General features: G+C 45.2%; 2 protein-coding genes across 5 annotated transcripts; one reads left to right on the forward strand and one right to left on the reverse strand.

Annotated features, from left to right (window-relative positions):
- Positions 1-1,535: 1,535 nt before the first annotated feature.
- Positions 1,536-14,313, reverse strand: ASB8 (ankyrin repeat and SOCS box containing 8). Of its 2 annotated transcripts, none has more exons than XM_053373033.1 (4): positions 14,212-14,313; positions 7,779-7,941; positions 4,417-4,521; positions 1,536-2,676 (listed from the first exon to the last, which is right to left on the reverse strand). In XM_053373033.1, exons 2-4 carry the CDS (start codon positions 7,893-7,895, stop codon positions 2,047-2,049), a joined length of 852 nt encoding a protein of 283 aa, XP_053229008.1. In that variant the 5' UTR covers positions 7,896-7,941; positions 14,212-14,313; the 3' UTR covers positions 1,536-2,046. The 2 variants fall into 2 exon arrangements, with proteins under 2 accessions (XP_053229008.1, XP_053229011.1); XM_053373036.1 differs by lacking the exon at positions 14,212-14,313 and adding an exon at positions 10,980-11,012.
- A 23-nt stretch (positions 14,314-14,336) lies between these two features.
- Positions 14,337-19,364, forward strand: LOC128406004 (zinc finger protein 853-like). Of its 3 annotated transcripts, none has more exons than XM_053373065.1 (2): positions 14,337-14,403; positions 18,396-19,364. In XM_053373065.1, the coding sequence occupies exon 2, from the start codon at positions 18,407-18,409 to the stop codon at positions 19,079-19,081; it is 675 nt and encodes a 224-aa protein (XP_053229040.1). In that variant the 5' UTR covers positions 14,337-14,403; positions 18,396-18,406; the 3' UTR covers positions 19,082-19,364. The 3 variants fall into 3 exon arrangements, with proteins under 3 accessions (XP_053229040.1, XP_053229033.1, XP_053229030.1); XM_053373058.1 differs by lacking the exon at positions 14,337-14,403 and adding an exon at positions 14,410-14,620; XM_053373055.1 differs by lacking the exon at positions 14,337-14,403 and adding an exon at positions 15,735-16,831.
- Positions 19,365-19,806: the final 442 nt, after the last annotated feature.

A 19,806-nucleotide genomic window follows, 5' to 3' on the forward strand; every position in this document is an offset into this window, starting at 1 on the left:
TTGCCACTGTTATAAGGAAGACATGATTTCGGCTGTTCTTAAAAGTATGGTGCAATGTTTCTGGATTGCCTGTGAATGCAAAGAGCTACATCTCCATATAAGGTTATGGCTCTCCTTATATGAAACAGCCTTTTAACCACCCGACTCATGGTTTAGGACGCTGTTCATATTACCAAGTGATTAGAGCAATCCCACACTGCCCAGTTGGATACGTTCACTGCTCAGACTCCCTACCCAACCAACAGCGATATCCTGAGGGATTTAAGGGAATCCTAGAAGCATCCCCTATCCTCAGAAAAAAAAAATCATTTAATTTTTAAGCCTTGGCTGAAAGTAGAAGGAGCTGGGCCTTCAGGCAACAGTATCACTGGGCTATCCATCCTTCCCCGTGATCTAAGGAAATTAGGTTATCCTAGAGTGTAAATTGAAATATAGCTATAATTTTACAATCAGGGAAAACCCTGTGTGTCAGCTATCGGAGTTTAAGAACTGGACTGAGCAAACAAAAGCTGGTCCAAAACCTTGGGAGATTTGCGACAGCACATGGGCTCAGATGTTGCTTCTGTCCTCTAATCAATTTGCTGTAAATAAATGCAGGATTCATAGCTGCAGGTAGTAATAAACTTTTACTGTTGCTTGGACACTAAAGGGACCTGTGTTTGATGGAAACACCTTGAAACCTTCAGAGGTTTTTTAAAATGCAGCAGTGTTTTAAGTACTAAAATACTCCCTACCCTGTGAACACTCTTTTGCTAATTAAGGAAAACATAGTAAAGCACAGCTGAAATTGAGTAATGTGACAGCAAACCAGAAATTAACTGAATATGCTATAAACCTATGACACAGATGCTGCTGAACTACAATTCTCATCAGCCTCAGCAAGCATGGCCAGGGATGATGGGAACTGTAGTTCAATGAGGCTCAGCACAGACCCTTTCAAACTGCAAGGAGAGTGAAGAATATACTTACTAAGCTCTAAAGCCATAAATAAGATACACGAGCACACTATGTAGACGGCAACCAACTTATCATTCAGGGTACAAATCTCATACATGTACTTCTTGTACCTATCTTGCTACTTGACTTTTTAAAGAAAAAACTCACTGTGATTTAGTCTGACTGGCCTGCTTTCTGGGGCTCAGCTGAACCCTTCCCCAATGAAGGGTGGATCTAAACATGCAGGAGAACATGATTGAAAGGAAGATTATCATCTCAGAGTGTCGGTTTGAACCTGCACGCTGCTTTTGCTTTACATTATCACTTTACATTCGGACAGCAAATAAAGGACTGCTGAAGAACTTGTTGCCCTGAGGCATCTGCTTTCTACTTGCAGGGGTTTGGTTCCTCAACCTGACTCCCAACCAAGGGCCATTCACAAATCATATTCTCCACATACAGTCGGAAGTGTGACAGTCCACTACCACCTTGGGATTTGTTGTGAAATTTCATTCTGCTGCACATGAAGATCTGGCCAAAGTATCAAAACATGATCCACTACTTTGGAGAGAATTCTCCCTCTCCTGCCAATCTGAGACAAAGGAGGCAGTGTAACAGAGAAGGGCTGCCATTGTTCCAATCCATCAAGCCACTTTACCTTGCAGCAGAAAATGAAATGGCAAGACAGGCCTGCTGACTCAAGAGTGTAAAGCTAGAAGCAGGAAGGTCACCAATAATTTGGCTTTTGTGCCTTCCCCACCACCACCTCCTCCTTCAGCCTGATACGTGGCTCCACCTTCCCTTTGTGCAAAAGATTCTCAAGAGAAATCAGATCTAGGAATTCAGGGGAGAATTGCTGCAGGAGGCGAAGAGCAGGGTTCTTTCTCAAGAACCAGACATTACACCTTCCAGCTTCTCTCGGTGAAGAAAAGAAAAAATGAGAAACTAAGGGAAACCACCAGCCAATGTCAGAACCAGTATCCCCTGTGTGGTTACACACTGATCTGCAAAAAAAACTACTTCCTATCACGGCCAGAGTCAGTTGAAAGCACCAGGAAAGGGGCTGCAACCAAAGTGAGCTCTTAAGAGAGCCTTGCAAGGCTTTAGCTGTCATTTAAGCAACACATACTCTTTCAGAGATTCTGGCAGAGGCAGCTCCTTCACGGCATCTGGCAGGAACTGGACTCCCAGGCTGCGGCGCACAGCATAGCGCGACAGTGTCTTTAAGGTGCCCGGGGCGGAGCACAGCGTGGTGAGCTTTTCGCAGAGTTGCTGATCCCGCGTGACTTCGCGGGGCATCGTGCCGTTCTTCCGCAACTCAAAGTGTCCTACGGCTCTGTGGAGGAGATCGAAGCAGGAGTCTTCCCTCTCGGTGCCGAGTCCTCTGACCAGCAGGGCAACCAACCTCGAAATCGGGGTCTGCCCCTTCATATTGACCACCCGGACCTCTGCCCCGTATTCCAGAAGGATGCTCACACTCTCCAGGTTTCCCTTCATCGCTGCCCAGCTCAGGGGGGTGTCGTTGTTGTAATCCAGAGCATTGACAAAGGCGCCGCTTTCTAAGAGTGTTCGGACGCATTCAGCATTGTTCTTGAAGGCGGCCCAGTGCAGTGGCGTGTCCTTGTTGCCATCCAGAGCATTGGGATTTGCCCCGTATTCTAATAGGATCTCGACGCAGGTCTCGTCCTTTTCCGCTGCATAGTGAAGTGCTGTTCGGTTGTAGCCATCAAGGGCATTGACCTGAAAAAGCAGAGACGGGATTCTTCATGTGTTTGGAGTTTGTTATTGGCAAGAGGAAAATGACCCAAAACTTGGCTAATAAAGATGGGTAGTGGAATCCTTCCATTGCAATCCCCATCAGCCAAAACACTTGTCCCATAATCCTCACTCTAATACCAGACCCATTCAACGAGTTTCCTCTGAAGCAGATCTCAAAAGAAAACTCTCAAGTACAGTGGTACCTCAGGTTACATACGCTTTAGGTTACAGAATCCGCTAACCCAGAAATAGTACCTTGGGTTAAGAACTTTGCTTCAGGATGAGAACAGAAATTATGCAGCGGTGGCGCAGCAGCAGCAGGAGGCCCCATTAGCTAAAGTGGTGCTTCAGGTTAAGAACAGTTTCAGGTTAAGAACAGACTTCCAGAACAAATTAAGTTCTTAACCCGAGGTACCACTGTATCATGCTGCTGCTCTGGCCCTTATTTTTTAGAAACAGCAAACGAAAAGGGAAGGGCCATCTCCCATATTGCTCTGTGTATGAGATTCCAGGGTATTAAAGAATTCCGTCACTGCAGTTTCTAAGCAGTGCACAACAGGGATTCAGGAGGGATGCTATTTAACTAACCACTGTCAAAGAAAGAATGCTGGAGGAGATGAAGGCTTGTTGTAATCCAGCACAGGCAAGATTACTATGTTCTCCAGGCCCTGAGCTCCGTAAGAGGATGGCAACTTTCACTAATTCCTTGAGAACTTAACTTGGATCCAGACTTTCTTCCTGGCAGCAGAAGGCAGAGGAAGTTGACTTTTGATAATTCCCCTTGTGCCTTTCAAATGTCTGCTCTGAAACGATGTAACACCAGAGAGAACAGTAAAGGGACGGGGGGTTGCTGCAGGGGGAAATGGAAGATAATCTATTCCCTTCACCTTACCACCAGGATCTCTGAACTGGGATTTTTGTGTGGGGGTTTTTTTTTTTTACATTCAAGTGGTGTATACATTTTATGAATTAAATAAATAAAAGCCTTCTGTGGACAGAAGGAGCCCTTCTATTCATAGACAGCTGTTTGGATCCAAACCTAAAAGCCACTGAGATTTGATAATCTTATTTTTATAATCTCATTTTAGAAATTCTAAAACCCAGGATGACGATGATAATGACACATTTGGTCTCGGGGCCTTGTCATTTTCCTACCTGTAAAAACTTTTGTCAGAATTAAAGCCAATGCTGAAACACACACACACACACGAGAATGTGACTATTACTGAGGGACAGCAATCCCCCCAAAAAACCAGACTGCCCATAATTCAACAGATGATCAAACTGGCACAGGACTAAACCGGGCCATGTCAATCAATCAGGCAAATAATTTTTGAGCCAGAGAGCTAAACTCCAACCACCTATTCAAAATAATGGTCAGGATCCTAACAACTGTGCAAGCCTTTCACTATGCCCAAGAGGGCGTGACCCTGATTCCAAAATGGCACATTTCCTTACCACTCGACCCCAGAAGGCAAACCGCTTTGAAAACACACAAAACCGTTTTTCCCCTCAAAGCTCTTGCATCTAAAGGAATATATCTCAATCTACTCGTGCGATATGTAATACTGTGATCAGGATTTGTGTGTGTGTGTGGGTGGTCTATCACAAGGATAACATATAAGAACCCCTTTGAACATTCAGAAGTGCTCTACAAACCCCCTCATACCTGCCATATATGAGTAGGTTTGCTGGATCTGTTCTTAAATAGGCTCTTCTTACCTCAGCTCCTTTTTCCAAGAGCAGCTCAATGCAGTCGGCGTCAGCAACCATGCAAGCACAGTGCAATGGCTTCAGAGTACCGTGCATACAGTTAACATCTGCTCCCTGGAAGAATACAGATTGGGAAAGCACAGTAAGAGAGGTTCTGCCAGCTTATTTATTTCTGATCTCAGTGGATCATGAATAACTTTTGCAATACAATGATACCTCAGGTTACATAGGCTTCAGGTTACAGCCTCTGCTAACCCTGAAATAGTACCTCGGGTTAAGAACTTTGATTCAGGATGAGAACAGAAATCGTGCTCCGGCGGCGCGGCGGCAGGAGGAGGCCCCATTAGCTAAAGTGGTGCTTCAGGTTAAGAACAGTTTCAGGTTAAGAACGGACCTCCGGAACGAATTAAGTACTTAACCCGAGGTACCACTGTACACATTTGCCATCTAATTGCAAGCGATACCACATTGGGGTACTTCATATTTATGGTGCATCTCTGTGATTTAAGCCAAAAATCTAAACCCTAAATCCATATCAGTCTCTTTATATTTATTACTCTCACAGCTATTTATTTATTGCCATAACATTCCAAAGGTGGCTAAAAAATGGGAGAGAACTTGCCTCCCGCAAGGCCTGCTCCATTTGCTTGAGGAAGCTAGGAAGGTAAAGAATGGTATCCTCTTTGGACTCTACTATGGAGAACACAGCCAACGAGACAAGGAGCTCAGGTTCAGACTGTGGCCTGTTTCCATACACCCACTATCTTGGGGTCTCCTCATGTCACAAGGAACTGTAAGGATTGCTCATATTTAATGACATGGAATTTATTGCTAGCAACACAGGTTGTACTCAGGGGAACTGAGTAACAATTGAACCTGAAGGGTTTTTCTTCTGTGTACTTCAGATCTGCGGTATATTGAGAAGCCATAGTCAAGTGATCAGTTGACCCCAGCCTTCAGCCAAAGCTTGCTTTCCCCCTTCTCTCCCGGAGAGAATTATAATATACAGGAGACAACCGTTTTGCACGGGGGTTCTGTTCCTGGCCCCCACATGCATAAGCCTGCTCCGTCCCCATTCTGTCCTATTCCAGGTCCAAAAGGACCCGCACATCGGTGGTCACACGTCAATTGAATTTGCCTAAAATGGTCACCACCTGTATTTTCAAACACCTGCTTAAAAAAGCTAATCTCTTAACTCTGGCGTCTCCAAACAGGCCTCCCTCTTCTTTTCCCTAACCTTGTGTTTCTGTCTTACCAAACAGATTCAGGCCCCAGCCTCCAGCTACTTTTATTTATGTACAACACTCTGTTACCGTGTGCATTCTGGAAAGATTACTATCTTATATTTTATTTAACAGCAGGGAGAGGAAGAACGAGGATAGCAAACGAACATCAAGAACCGTATCAGCTTCCATGGGCTCTTTGGCCAACAGGCTGACTTATAGTACATTTAATGGGCTCTGGCAGACTAAGTACCTGGGAATTAATATAGCAAAGCAGTTGGCAGCATCAATCAAGCCTAACGTGGAGCTCTGTGACTACAAGTGCTGAGAAATCAGAAACTGAAGTAGTCTTAGGACTGCCCTTTGGAGCTAAAGACTGACTACATATTCTTTTGAATATCAGAAATGTCACATTTAAACTGGCCTGAGGAACACTATTCAATACTATTTAACACTGAGACTAAAATTAACATCTACCCTCCCTTCTCCTTTATAGAGCCAAAATCCACATGGATCACCTCTTGACTCCCCCAGATTTGTGGGCAACAAGGAACAGGTTTCTGGCCAGTAAAATTGTTTCAATGCTCTTCCAAACTTGCCTCTACTCACTGTAAGCTGTCTGCTGTACATACACTCTAAAAATATTCAGTAGTTTAGATTTACACTCAAGATGCATCAAGGGCAGGTTAGCAAGCAGCCACAGCCGACATAACCTCACCCATCAGAAAGGAGGATTCTTATCCCTACAGTTGTAGTCCAAAATACAGCAGTGGCCACAATATACAGATGATCTAAGATCTGGGCTATCTTGGCTGTATGACATAATGCATACTTCACAGAGCGCAACTTCAGTTCAAGTGTCTATTACATGCTCAACCACTGGTATCTGTGTGGTCAGTTACAGCACAGCACATTTGTTCTGGCCTGCTTGAAAAAAGTAGGGGGAAAATGAAGTTAAAAAGAAGTAAGGAGATATTTCTCCTCTAATGGAGCAAAAGCAGCCCATGCCTGCTATTCCCAGACAGTGCTGTTCTGCTCTAGGTTCACTGGGAACAGGAAGCAGGTTAATGCCACCCTATCTTAGTGTATTTTTTAAAAAAATAATATTTATTACTTTTAAGGATTACAAAAAAGAGAAAAGGAAAGAAAAAACAAGATAAAAAAGAAAAAACAATACGATACAATGTATAAACAATACACAACACAACACTAACACAATGCACTAAACAAAAACAATTTAAAACACACGTCATACCATTTCAATATCATATCTTACATTCACTTGTTTCAACGACCTCCTCACACCTCCCTTTTTGTATTCCACTTCTATTAATTGTTTCAGCAATTCCTTTCCATCTTCCTCTATTTTCTGTCATATAGTTGTCTTAACATATTTTAACCTTATTTTCCCTTCAATACTCCAATAATCTACTTGTACTTAATTCCTTCTAACATTTCTACTAAAGCCGTATAGCTTCATTCCAACATTTTTCTAACACTCATTAATTTTACAATATTTCCATAAATAGTCTTTAAACTTTTTCCAATCTTCTTCCACCGTCTCTTCTCCCTGGTCTCGGATTCTACCAGTCATTTCTACCAATTCCATATAGTCCATCAACCTGGTAATCTTCTGTCCAAGGCTCTTAAGTCTTTTCCAAGTCCTTAGTATCTTAGTGTATTTTTAGTCTTTGTGGAAGCTGCCCAGAGTGGCTGGGGAAACCCAGCCTGATAGGCGGGGCACAAATAAATTATTATTATTATTATTATTATTATTATTATTATTATTATTATTATGGCCTCAAGTGCATTCCTTTACTTTTATAAAAGTATAAAATGAATGGTTACCGTCCCATCCCACAGGGGAAACAAATTGTTACGCTAATGAAGCCGTTTCTCTCTCCCACAGCCCAAAGGAAGTTTGCAGAAAGATGCACCATGTTACTGTGGATGCACAGGATTGGTCCCCACCTCTTAAACTCATTAACCCCGGTTTAAAAGTGTACGTGAAACAAACAGCAGCCCAAAGGAAAGCCTGCCTAGGACTGTAGCTGAGCCATATAACTGAACCAAGACATACAGAGGTTTTTTGGAGATTCCAAAACACAACTTCCAGAGCTAAAACGTCTCTGTAGTCTTCCAACATACCCTCCTGATAAGGTCTTCGACATTGTCATGCGGGAAGGATCGGATGGCTGCAATAGTCCGGATCAAGCGCTCCGACAAAGAATATTTACTCTGAATGCTCTGCATAATATACCACATACTGGAACTCAAGTTTCCTTGGGTTAATTCACATGCTCAATGTTGCCTGTGGTGGAGACAAAAGAGAAATGCAGAAGAAAGCTTTAAAAAGGAAGAAAGCGCAGAGAAGTTCAAGGGAACGACACCTATTAATAATAAAAATTGTGAATAAGAAAAGACTTGGCATCTTGTTACATTTCGCCCAGGACAAGATTACTGCAGCATCAAGTGATGGTTTGCATGCCAAGGGTGGGTGATGCCAGAGGCAAGAAGTGGATGGGGCAACAGGTGTGACTTAGCTATGCAAAACCAAGAAGTTTCCATACACTCAGTTGCACATACCCCACAACATACCTCACCTAGGCATGCAAGAGGCATGATCACATCAAGGACATATTGCAGTTGGGCAGAAGTACCCAAGTGGGGTACAAAGTAGGGCTGGCAAAAGGTGTGGACTGGGAAGAGGCCCAAGCACCAGACAGGCATTCAGGGTCTGAGTCTCCACTCATGGTCTATTTTGACCAATAGCCGCTCTATGTGGTCTCCTGGATAGGTTTTTTGTTCTGCCTACGATCATTTAATTGAAGGCTCTGGGGATCATCTGCATATGACGCATGTGCTCTGGTACTTTGCTACTGCCTCTTCCTAATCCAATGCCCTATGCATTTTGAGCTATAATTTTTGAAAAAATAGCAGAGCAGAAATATCTCTGCTTTAGGCTTAGAGAGCCCCAGCCAGTCAAAGGGGGCAATGGTGGGTTAGAAACGCCAATTATTTGACTGGTATATTAATACTTTGGCTAGAACAAACTAAGGCACATGCTGCAACAGTTCTTAAGACGACCAGTCAGACTCAATACAGCTTTAACAGATTAACAGTGGGTCACTGTGTGTAGTGGGTTTGCTTGGTACAGTATTGATCTTCCTTTCACTTGCTAAGAAACAGGTCATCCAACACCTGTACAACTTTACTCCCAACTTCACTACAAACAGAAGGCTGAAAATCATTCTGTGATAAGTTACTGTGACAATGGGAAGAGAATAGGTGGATATTTTTTACTATAAAACAGAGGTCACAGTGAACCAATATAGTTTGTATGGCAAACTGCAAAATGGGTGAATCTGAAACCTAAGTGAGTAGGAGGTTCTGCACTGTAAAATTCAATATTGATAACCTGCAGTATTTAGGACCTAAAAGTCAATAGAGGCTTTGTACTGTTTTTTTTTAAAGCAACAGGACCCTGACCACAGGGATAATAATCTAGAGATAAACAGAAGCAGAAGCAGTGGAGGAGTTTTTGTGTTTGTGTTTTTAATGGCCTCTTCTGAATTGTTCAGTGCACAGCTAATTAAAACCATCAGGACCTGAGGCATGCTTTCTAAAGGGACCTGGTTAGCCAAGTACACTGGTACAGTACTTGGTTGTCAAACTTAATCCGTTCCGGGAGTCTGTTTGACTCCTGGAACCGTTTGAAAACCAAGGTGCAGCTTCTAATTGGCTGCAGGAGCTTCCTGCACTCAATCGGAAGCCGGGTCAGACATTTGGCTTCCAAAGAACTTTCAAAAACCGGAACACTTACTTCTGGGTTTTCGGCATTCAGGAGCCAAAATGCACAAGCACCAAGGCATTTGAGAAGCAACTGAGTGAAAACAAGAGAGTGAGTGTTAAAAAGATAAGAAGATGGGGATTAACTAAGGTTATTGAACTGGAAGAATACAAGGGGAAACTAGCATCTTAAAGTGGGAAAGGGGCTGGTGGTAAGCTTATTCTAGATGGATGTTCTCTGTTATTTTTGGCGGATTACTGTAACTGTTTTTCTCATGCAGGATGACTTTGGGGCAGTCACTTCACAACAGAAATCTGTGTGGAACCCATTCTAGGCTATAAGCATGCCAAACACTCAACAGAGTTCATATGCAATGCAACAATAATGAAAAAATAGCAGACATTCAAGGCACACTGTGGCAGCAGGCAACAGATCTCCTTTTATATGGAGGATCCGGATGCATTATTTGCATGTTTGGAAGAACAAAACGTGAAACCAAACTGCATGATGCAATCATATCTATTGTGCAAGTGTTACATCCTAGACTAGCCACCTTTAAAATACATTGTTGGAGGATGGATGGCGGCTAACAGATTGAGGTTGAATCCTGACAAGACAGAAGTACTGTTTTGGGGGGACAGGAGGCAGGCAGGTGTGGAGGACTCCCTGGTCCTGAATGGGGTAACTGTGCCCCTGAAGGACCAGGTGCGCAGCCTGGGAGTCATTTTGGACTCACAGCTGTCCATGGAGGCGCAGGTCAAATCTGTGTCCAGGGCAGCTGTCTACCAGCTCCATCTGGTACGCAGGCTGAGACCCTACCTGCCCGCGGACTGTCTGGCCAGAGTGGTGCATGCTCTCGTTATCTCCCGCTTGGACTACTGCAATGCGCTCTACGTGGGGCTACCTTTGAAGGTGACTTGGAAACTACAACTAATCCAGAATGCGGCAGCTAGACTGGTGACTGGGGGCGGCCGCCGAGACCATATAACACCGGTCTTGAAAGACCTACATTGGCTCCCAGTACGTTTCCGAGCACAATTCAAAGTGTTGGTGCTGACCTTTAAAGCCCTAAACGGCCTCGGTCCAGTATACCTGAAGGAGCGTCTCCACCCCCATCATTCTGCCCGGACACTGAGGTCCAGCGCCGAGGGCCTTCTGGCGGTTCCCTCATTGCGAGAAGCAAAGCTACAGGGAACCAGGCAGAGGGCCTTCTCGGTAGTGGCGCCCGCCCTGTGGAACGCCCTTCCAGCAGATGTCAAAGCGATAAACAACTACCTGACATTCAGAAGACATCTTAAGGCAGCCCTGTTCAGGGAAGTTTTTAATGTGTGATATTTTACTGTAGTTTTGGTTTTTATGGAAGCCGCCCAGAGTGGCTGGGGAGGCCCAGCCAGATGGGCGGGGTATAAATAATAAATTATTATTATATTATTATTATTATTGTGCTCCTTTTTCATCATTCTTGTTTTCGTTTTAGAAGGGTTTCAATTTTTTTTAAAAAAAGACAAGGCCCTGCAAATTTTGCAACCAGAATAAAAGTATTCAATTCAGCAAGTCACCCTGATTTCAATAATCTGCTCCAGTTTTGCAAGCTGTCAGTGTACAAGTAGCACCCAACTACAAGTAGCACCCAACGCTATTAAGTTATAGTATATGTGATGCAAGCATCATCTCACTAATTTGTTTTTATAAACAAGATGAAAAACTGCGTGGCACCAGGCACACTTTATTATTATTAGTTGTTTTTTAAAAAAGAAAAAAGAAACTCAAAGCAGCTTACAAAAATGAACATTAAAAACAAGGACTGAACAACCTAACATAAACTATCTGTATGTATCTCTATATACACAGGTCCCACCCCACTAAAATGTAAGCTGAAAATTAAGATCCAAATGCATAACAATGTTTTTGCCCAGCATGTGAGAACAAAGACAGCACAAGGCTTGCCTCCCTGGAGAGAACATTCCATAAAGGGGGAGCCACCACTAAAAAGGCCCTTTCTCTTGTTGCCACCCTCCACACCTCCCTTGGAAGGGGGCACATGGAGAAGGACCTTAGATGAAGAACGCAGAGGGAAGAATGGTTCATGTGAGGAGAGGCAGTCCCTGAAGTACTAAGGTCCAGAGCAGCACCAGGCTTCCTAGGTCACAACCAGCATTTTGAACTGAGCCCAGAAACTACTTGTGCCAGTAAGCAACCTGGCCACTGAATTCTGCACAGCTGCAGTTTCTGAGCCATCTTTAAAGGCATATAACACATTGCAGAAATCTAACCTAGAGATAGATGCTGCAGTCTCAGTGACACATAAAATACTGTCAGAAGCATTCCTTCTTTTTTACTCAACTCAGGTGGCCAAGAGAACTATAGAGGGTTGTATATAAGATGAAAGTAAACTAAGCAGACAAATACACTCCCCATTTCGGGGAGAAAGGGGGAGCAAGAAAAACATGAAACTGTGGAACATTGCTGTGACTGACACTGCCTTCCAATTAGGAATTAGATGAAACAGATAAATACCGGTAATAAACCACTAATTCCCAAAAGGTGTGCTGCAAGGGAATAGCTATCATGCCACGAGAAACAAACAAGAAGCATTCGGCAGCCTAGTTCTGCCAGCTCCCAGACAGCTGTACTGCCTGCCTATAACTCTTGAATGTATTCTGAGTGAAAGCACTTTAGTCACAATGCGTGATGCATCCCTTCCCTGTCACACATTACATGCATGCCATGTATCACTGCTCATACCGAGATGCACTCCTACTAAAATAGGAAACATGTATGCTTCACTGTTGACCTGATGCAAGGGATGCATTAGACACCATTTGACATATTACTACATAAAACGTCTTCTAATAGCCTTAGTGTAAGCGGACTGAGGTGCCAGTTAGCTCTGTTGGTTAATTAGAAAACAATTCAGAAATAGCAGTAGGATTAACTAACACCTTTCAGTTAAGACCAACTGAAAGATCACAAAGTAATGAGCAAGAATTCAGATTCCCAGAACTCTTCAGTAGCAAGCTTAACATGCCACCTGAAGAATAGCTTTGAGGACCAGTGTGTCTCTGTGGCAAGTCTTTTTCATCCTATTACAGATGTTAAATAGGTTACAAACACCAGAATGTTTGTGTTCTCATCAAACACTTCTTTGTGACTACCACTGTGCTTTACACATATGCAAGTTTTTAACATAATTGTCAGTTTGCATTCTTGCATTTTGCTTCCCCCACACTTCACTGCTTACGCCCAAGTGCCTGCACCAGCTAACCTGGGCTAACACTTCACGCACCTGATGACATGGGCTCTAGACCACACAAACAAAGCATGTCATCATAAATGCTTAAGAGGCAACAAGACTCTCTTGTGGTTTTGAATTAAGAAGCACTGCCTCTGCGTTACCTTTTGCATTTCAATGCAAGCTGCTTAATTGCCACATACCCTCGCCTCACACGCAGGCTTACTATCTAACTTGACATATAAGGATATACATTTTCATGGGTGTAGCCGGGATTTATGTTGGGGGGACAGGACGACCACCACCTGTCATCCTCTGTCTGGCTCTGTCTAGCAGATTTGGAATGAACTCTCACAACAACAGTTAATTTACATTACTTTCTTTAGACTCCAAGTGCTCAGAAAAACCTGTCCAAAATCTTTCTACAATTTCAAAATTAAGTATTTATTTATTTTTATTTGATGGGGGGGAGATGCCCTCCCTGCCTACGCCCATGTACATTTTGAATACCTCTCTCTCTCTCTCTAACCACCTAGATCTCTGTATGCACAACACAGAAGCTTGGCAGGCTTTCTGTTGTTGTACTGTTGCTGTGCGGAGGAATTAAAGAACCCTTTAATGAGGGTGAAAGAGAAGAGCGCAAAATATGGGCTGAAGCTCAACATAAAAAAAAACAAGATCATGGCCACTGGGCCCGTCACCTCCTGGCAAATAGAAGGGGAAGAAATGGAGGCAGTGAGAGATTTTACTTTCTTGGGCTCCATGATCACTGCAGATGGTGACAGCAGCCACGAAATTAAAAGATGCCTGCTTCTTGGGAGAAAAGCAATGACAAACCTGGACAGCATCTTGAAAAGCAGAGACATCACCTTGCCAACAAAGGTGCGTATAGTTAAAGCTATGGTTTTCCCAGTAGTGATGTATGGAAGTGAGAGCTGGACCATAAAGAAGGCTGATCGCCAAAGAATGGATGCTTTTGAATTATGGTGCTGGAGGAGACTCTTGAGAGTCCCGTGGACTGCAAGAAGATCAAACCTATCCATTCTGAAGGAAATCAGCCCTGAGTGCTCACTGGAAGGACAGATCCTGAAGCTGAGACTCCAATACTTTGGCCACCTCATGAGAAGAGAAGACTCCCTGGAAAAGACCCTGATGTTGGGAAAGATGGAGGGCACAAGGAGAAGGGGACGGCAGAGGAAGAGATGGTTGGATGGTGTTCTCGAAGCCACAAACATGAGTCTGACCAGACCGCGGGAGGCAGTGGAAGACAGGAGTGCCTGGCGTGCTCTGGTCCAGGGGGTCACGAAGAGTCGGACACGACTAAACAACAACAATTGTTGCTGTTGTTGTGGCAGACATTTTTGGGCATGGAAACGAGCGGTTGGGAAAGAGGCGAGCTGGAGCCCCCAGAGGCCGCCCAGAGGTGGTGGTGCTGGGGGCTGTCGCACCGCCAAGCGACCCCAGCCCATGCGGGGGTCCCCGGGGTCGCCTCTCGCTCACCACCAGCCCCACCACCGCCCCTCCCCGGCCCCTGCCGCCGCCGCCGCCGCCTCACTCACCGACCCGGCGTCGACCCCGGCCCGCGCGCCCTCCAGCAGCGCACCCGGAAGCTCAAGCGCCGCTGACCCTGGTGACCCGGAAGCGGTAAAAAAGAAGAAGCAGCAGAAGCCCCTCAGACGCTCTTTCCGCTCCGTCTCAGCGGGCCCCGCCCTCCTCACCAGTCTCCTCCAATCATTGCCGAGGGTCTCAGGGTAAAGCCCGCCCCGCTCCTCCCTCTATCTGCCAATCCTCTCGCGGCTCTCCGAACGAGGCCGATTTCCCCGGCGAAGGGAGTTCCAGGAATACGCCGCTTAGCAGCTTCTGTCAAAGGCTGGGCTCTTTCTTCCCCCCACGGGGGCGTTTTCTGGGCCTGGCTAAATTTTAGGCCCGGGAGGGGAGGAGGAAGAGGCAAAGCAGCGCTTCAGGCCTGTACGTTTCCGAGCACCAGTCAAAGTGTTGGTGCTGACCTTGAAAGCACTAATCGGCCTCGGTCCAGTATACCTGAAGGAGCGTCTGCACCTCCATCGTTCTGCCCGGACACTGAGGTCCAGTGCCGAGGGCCTTCTGGCGGTTCCCTCGCTGCGAGAAGCCAAGTTACAGGGAACCAGGCAGAGGGCCTTCTCAGTAGTGGCACCCACCCTGTGGAACACCCTCCCACCAGATGTCAAAGAGAACAATAACTACCAGACTTTTAGAAGACATCTGAAGGCAGCCCTGTTTAGGGAAGCTTTTAATGTTCAATAGGTTATTGTATTTTTGTTGGAAGCCGCCCAGAGTGGCTGGGGAAACCCAGCCAGATGGGCAGGGTATAAATTATTATTATTATTATTATTATTATTATTATTATTATTCAGGTCCCGTGCGCAATTTTGTTCGGCTCTGCGTTACAAACAGGTCTGCAAACATGACGTGAAGGCTGGCAACATCTGGGAGTTCCTTCTTTTTTATTTTAATTCATTTTTATTATTGTTATATATATATAAATCCAAGAATACATTCCAACACATAATAATTTTATCTTCAGTTTTATTGACCTCCCCTCCCGTTTTCCATGGTGTTTTTAATTTCTCCCCCTTGCTGCACCCTTGTCTTCTCTCATAACCACGACACAATAATCTCTATGCCTGTCTGTTGCTCATAGTTCAAATCTCGGAAATTCATCACACTCATGGCCATAGCGGGGGGACGGGACACAGCATTGAAAGTACTCAACTAACTGAGGTTCTGCCCACCCCCAACCAAAGCCTGTCCCCCTTTTGGGGTGGTATTTTTACCCGTGACTTCTCAAAAAAAATTCCTATTTACACCCATGATCATACCATAATATTTCTTTAAATATTCCAAAAGGAGCTTCCATTTAAATATTCCAAAAGGGGCTTCCATTCTTCCACAAAACAATCATTAGGCTCTCTTATTTTTGCTGTTAGCTTTGCCTACCCTCCATGGTCCATCCCTTTACTTATCCATTCTTCTTTGGTGGGGACTTCTTCCTTCCAGCTTTGTGCATAAAGAATCCTAGCTGCTGTCATTACATACAGAATTCTGTTCCCACCGTCTGGGAATTACATGCCTGGAGGTTTCGCTTAAAATAGCATCATAATTATCATTGTTAATAGGGTTCATTGCAGTCTACAGGTGGTAAAGTTAGACTTGGAAGAATATATCTTCATGCTTGGGTGGATAACTTAAGGGGAGGCATTGTGCAAATAAAACAAGGGCATCGCTGAGGATGCCACTGGCTGAATCCGACCTCTGCTGTCTCTGAACAAAAGACAGCCCTCCCCCTCATCCCAGACACGCTCCTCCAGCCGGAGAGGAGCAAAGCCAGCCAGCCAGACACTCAAAGGGGAAGGCAAGGATGAAAGCAGCAGCGAATGCAACCACATCTGTCGCCTCCTAGGATCGGAGGTGGAGGCTGGGCTGAATGGAGAAAGGACTTTCCTTTCCCCAGAATCCACCTTAAATGTTGTTGGAGCTGAGCAAAATCTGGCTCTGGGTTTCTCAGTCTCCACCCTGTGGTGCCTGCAGTGAATTCTCCTCTCTCGGTACATGCAGGGGCCAAAACCAAAAAAATCTTCCGTGCCCAAAGCAGCGGTGAGTAGATGCAAGATGGGGAAGCATGGAGGACGATTTGCTTTAGCAGCAGCAACTAGGTCCGAACTCTGCCTGCTGGAAGGAATCTCTGTTTTTTATCAGATGTGCTTTATTGGATAGATGGACTCTTGTCAGTGACAGGATTCTGGGAAAAGTGCCGCATTTGCAATCATGGTAATAAAATGCATTCCAGTTAATAGGTATGAAAAACAAAACAAAAATCTGAAGCTGTTGCAGCAGCCCACCCCCAAATCTCATAATTTCACTATGCTCTGAATCAGGTCACACTCCTGAAGTGTCAGTACTGGGGGTTGATGTTTTTCCTTTCCCATTGGGGGCGTGGGTGTTTAGTTTCATTGCTGTACAGTACAATGAAGTGCAAAGCACTGAATTCTCTATCTCTCGCAAGGTAGCTTTATTCTTACCATTTTACAGGTGCCAAGGGTGGGGGCTGACCTCTGTTGCTCTGGTGGGTTTGACATGCACCCAGACTGTATCTCAACATGCCCTTGTTCAGAGGGTATCTGGAAGGGGGCAAGTCAGCAGGTTAGTTTTTATTGCAAATAGAATCAAGGCTGAATTTGAAAATATTTTGAAATCGAGTTTTCATTTGTGTTTTTCTGCTTGTTGTGCAATCCCTTTTTTTTTTTATACACCCTTATCTCACATCAGCGGGTGGCTCTGTGGGTTAAACCACAGGGCCTAGGACTTGCTGATCAGAAGGTTGGCGGTTCGAATCCCCGCGACAAGGTGAGTTCCCGTTGCTCGGTCCCTGCTCCTGCCCACCTAGCAGTTCAAAAGTGCAAGTAGATAAATAGGTACCGCTCCGGCGGGAAGGTAAACGGCGTTTCCGTGCGCTGCTCTGGTTCGCCAGAAGCGGGTTAGTCATGCTGGCCACATGACCCGGAAGCTGTCTGCGGAAAAACGCCAACTCCCTTGGCCACTAAAGCGAGATGAGCGCCGCAACCCCAGAGTCGGTCACAACTGGACCTAATGGTCAGGGGTCCCTTTACCTTTACCTTACATCACTATATCATAATCTGTGACAACTAGAAGAATCAGTCTTTGTTCCCTGGATAGACCTTTGTCCTGTTCTAACAGGAGGAACCCAACAGACAAATGGTCCTGGGTGTGGCTGAAAAGCCAGACCTGGGGTTGGACTCACACATAACTCTAAATTTAATATTATTAATAACACAAATCCTCCTGTTGGACTCTAGCACACAACTTTAGCATAAAACAAATGTTTTCAGAGAGCTGCTGGTGGCAGGGAGTGTGCCAATTCAGTCTCACTTGACCACTCTGCATTTGGGACAGAGTTCCCTGTTCCTGTGTGCATACACTATTGCCAGTTACAGCAACAGTGTCAAATATTAATCCTGTGGTGTACCACTTCTTGAATATTATATAATACTTAAAACACCACTGCATGTCAAGTGCTGTACTGCAATTAGAATCAAGGTGCCCCAGTTGGGTATCTCTCAGAATTGGAAAATGATGCCTTTCACATTCAAAAGCTTCCAGTAAAAGGTAAAGGTAAAGGGACCCCTGACTATTAGGTCCAGTCGTGACCGACTCTGGGGTTGCAGCGCTCATCTCGCTTTATTGGCTGAGGGAGCCGGTGTACAGCTTCTGGGTCATGTGGCCAGCATGACTAAGCCACTTCTGGCGAACCAGAGCAGCGCACGGAAGCGCCGTTTACCTTCCCACCGGAGTGGTACCTATTTGTCTAACTGCACTTTGATGTGCTTTCAAATTGCTAGGTTGGCAGGAGCTGGGACCAGGCAACGGAAGCTCACCCCGTCGCGGGGATTCAAACCGCCGACCTTCTGATCATCAAGTCCTAGGCTCTATGGTTTAATCCACAGCGCCACCCGTGTCCCCATAAAGCTTCCAGAGTTAACACTAAATACATTACTTCTGGTAAATGAGCCACCATAGACAACATTAGAGGGCTATGAAAATTTGTGTCCCGGGCTTTTTAGACTCATCTACCCATGTACTATCAGAAACCAAAGGGGAGCATTGGTTGTCAGGTGTGAATTATTTTCCCCCCAGCTCTCCTACCCCACTTAGATATATTCTGCTGATAGCTGAATTCTCTTTCCAGGATACAAAATAATGGAGAGCAGAAGGAAGGAAGGCAGCCTTACCCAGAAAGACCCCATAAGAACAGATCTTCAGGGGGCAGAGGAACACTCCCAGGGGAGAACTTTGGATAGCGGCAATCAGGAAAGAGACTGCGAGAGCCAGAGCGAGCCAGGGAGGCAGCGGAGGAAAAACACAGCCCTTAGTAGGACGTTTGGTGTATCGTCCCAGTGCAAGGAAGGCATTGAAAGGCTGAAGGACCTCCTGGCCCTGCAAAGACCCCTCGCGAGGCCCACCATCTGCAGTGAGTGTGGCAAGGGCTTTGGCCGCAGTTCGGACCTCGTCAGGCACCAGATCACCCACACAGGGGAGAAGCCCTACACCTGCGCTGTCTGCAGCAAAGGCTTCAGCCAGAACTCCAACCTGCTGACCCACCAGAGGATACACACAGGAGAGAAGCCGTACCAATGCAGGGACTGCAGCAAGCGCTTCAGCGAGAGCTCTGCCCTCATCCAGCATCAGAGGACCCACACGGGAGAGAAGCCTTACGCGTGCGTGGAGTGCGGGAAGCGATTCAGCGTGAGCTCGAACCTAATCCGTCATCGGCGCACCCATACGGACGAGAGGCCTTATATCTGCGGGGAGTGCAGGGAGGGTTTCCGGCACAAGTGGCAGCTCAGGAGGCACCAGAAACTGCACGTAGCTTAGCGTTTGGCGTAGGGGCGAGCTACAAAACCAAACCGCATACTGTGTAAAAGAGGAGGCCGATATGTAAAACCGAAATAGGTTTTTGTAGGGAATGCTCCCGTGCATATTTTCTGAACTCGGATCTACCTGCAAAAAGAAAGTTAAAGTTGATCCTTCCAATTGAATTTTCCCAACCATTGCTCTCCTGTACAGATTTTGGGCTGCAATCCTATACACACCAAACTCAGTGGAACTTAGGTCTAAGAAGGCATGCAAGGAATTGCACTGCTGACGGGTTTAAGAAAAACTTAAAACACTTCACTATGACCACCTTGAAGTTAATCAGCAAAGCTGAAAAGTTAGGCTTTAAATATACTCCCAAGTCAGGTTTTGACACCAAACTTTGAAAAATCACTCACATTCCAAGTTTTGGCTCTAGTGTGGTTGTATATGGGATCAAAAGCATGTGAGGCTTCTATATTTTGGGACTCAATGGCCTGGTTCTCATGCTATGCTAAGACAAGTCAAACACACACAGGATCCAGAAGAGATGGTAGTGAATTTACTCCTTTAAAAATATATATTATAATATTCATTTTACAACAAACAAAAGCAAAACCTATTAAAAAGCAACTTACGGCATGTGTCATATTTCGACCCCCCTCCCCCTCTTTCTGTGGTTCCTTACGTTTATATTTTTTACTGCATTTCTGAATTAAACCTATTCATTATTTATCCCATATATT

This window comes from Podarcis raffonei, chromosome 2 (assembly GCF_027172205.1).
Source record: "Podarcis raffonei isolate rPodRaf1 chromosome 2, rPodRaf1.pri, whole genome shotgun sequence".
NCBI classification, from domain to species: domain Eukaryota; kingdom Metazoa; phylum Chordata; class Lepidosauria; order Squamata; family Lacertidae; genus Podarcis; species Podarcis raffonei.

Coding starts and splice junctions, on each gene's coding strand:
- LOC128406004 (XM_053373055.1), top strand. CDS start 16,789: ATGCCCTTGTTCAGAGGGTATCTGGAAGGGGGCAAGTCAGCAG. Junction 16,832..18,395: donor GGAAGGGGGCAAGTCAGCAG/GTTAGTTTTTAT, acceptor TTCTCTTTCCAG/GATACAAAATAATGGAGAGC.
- ASB8 (XM_053373033.1), bottom strand. CDS start 7,895: ATGTGGTATATTATGCAGAGCATTCAGAGTAAATATTCTTTGTCGGAG. Junction 4,522..7,778: donor TCGAAGACCTTATCAGGAGG/GTATGTTGGAAG, acceptor GTATTCTTCCAG/GGAGCAGATGTTAACTGTAT. Junction 2,677..4,416: donor TCTTGGAAAAAGGAGCTGAG/GTAAGAAGAGCC, acceptor CTGCTTTTTCAG/GTCAATGCCCTTGATGGCTA.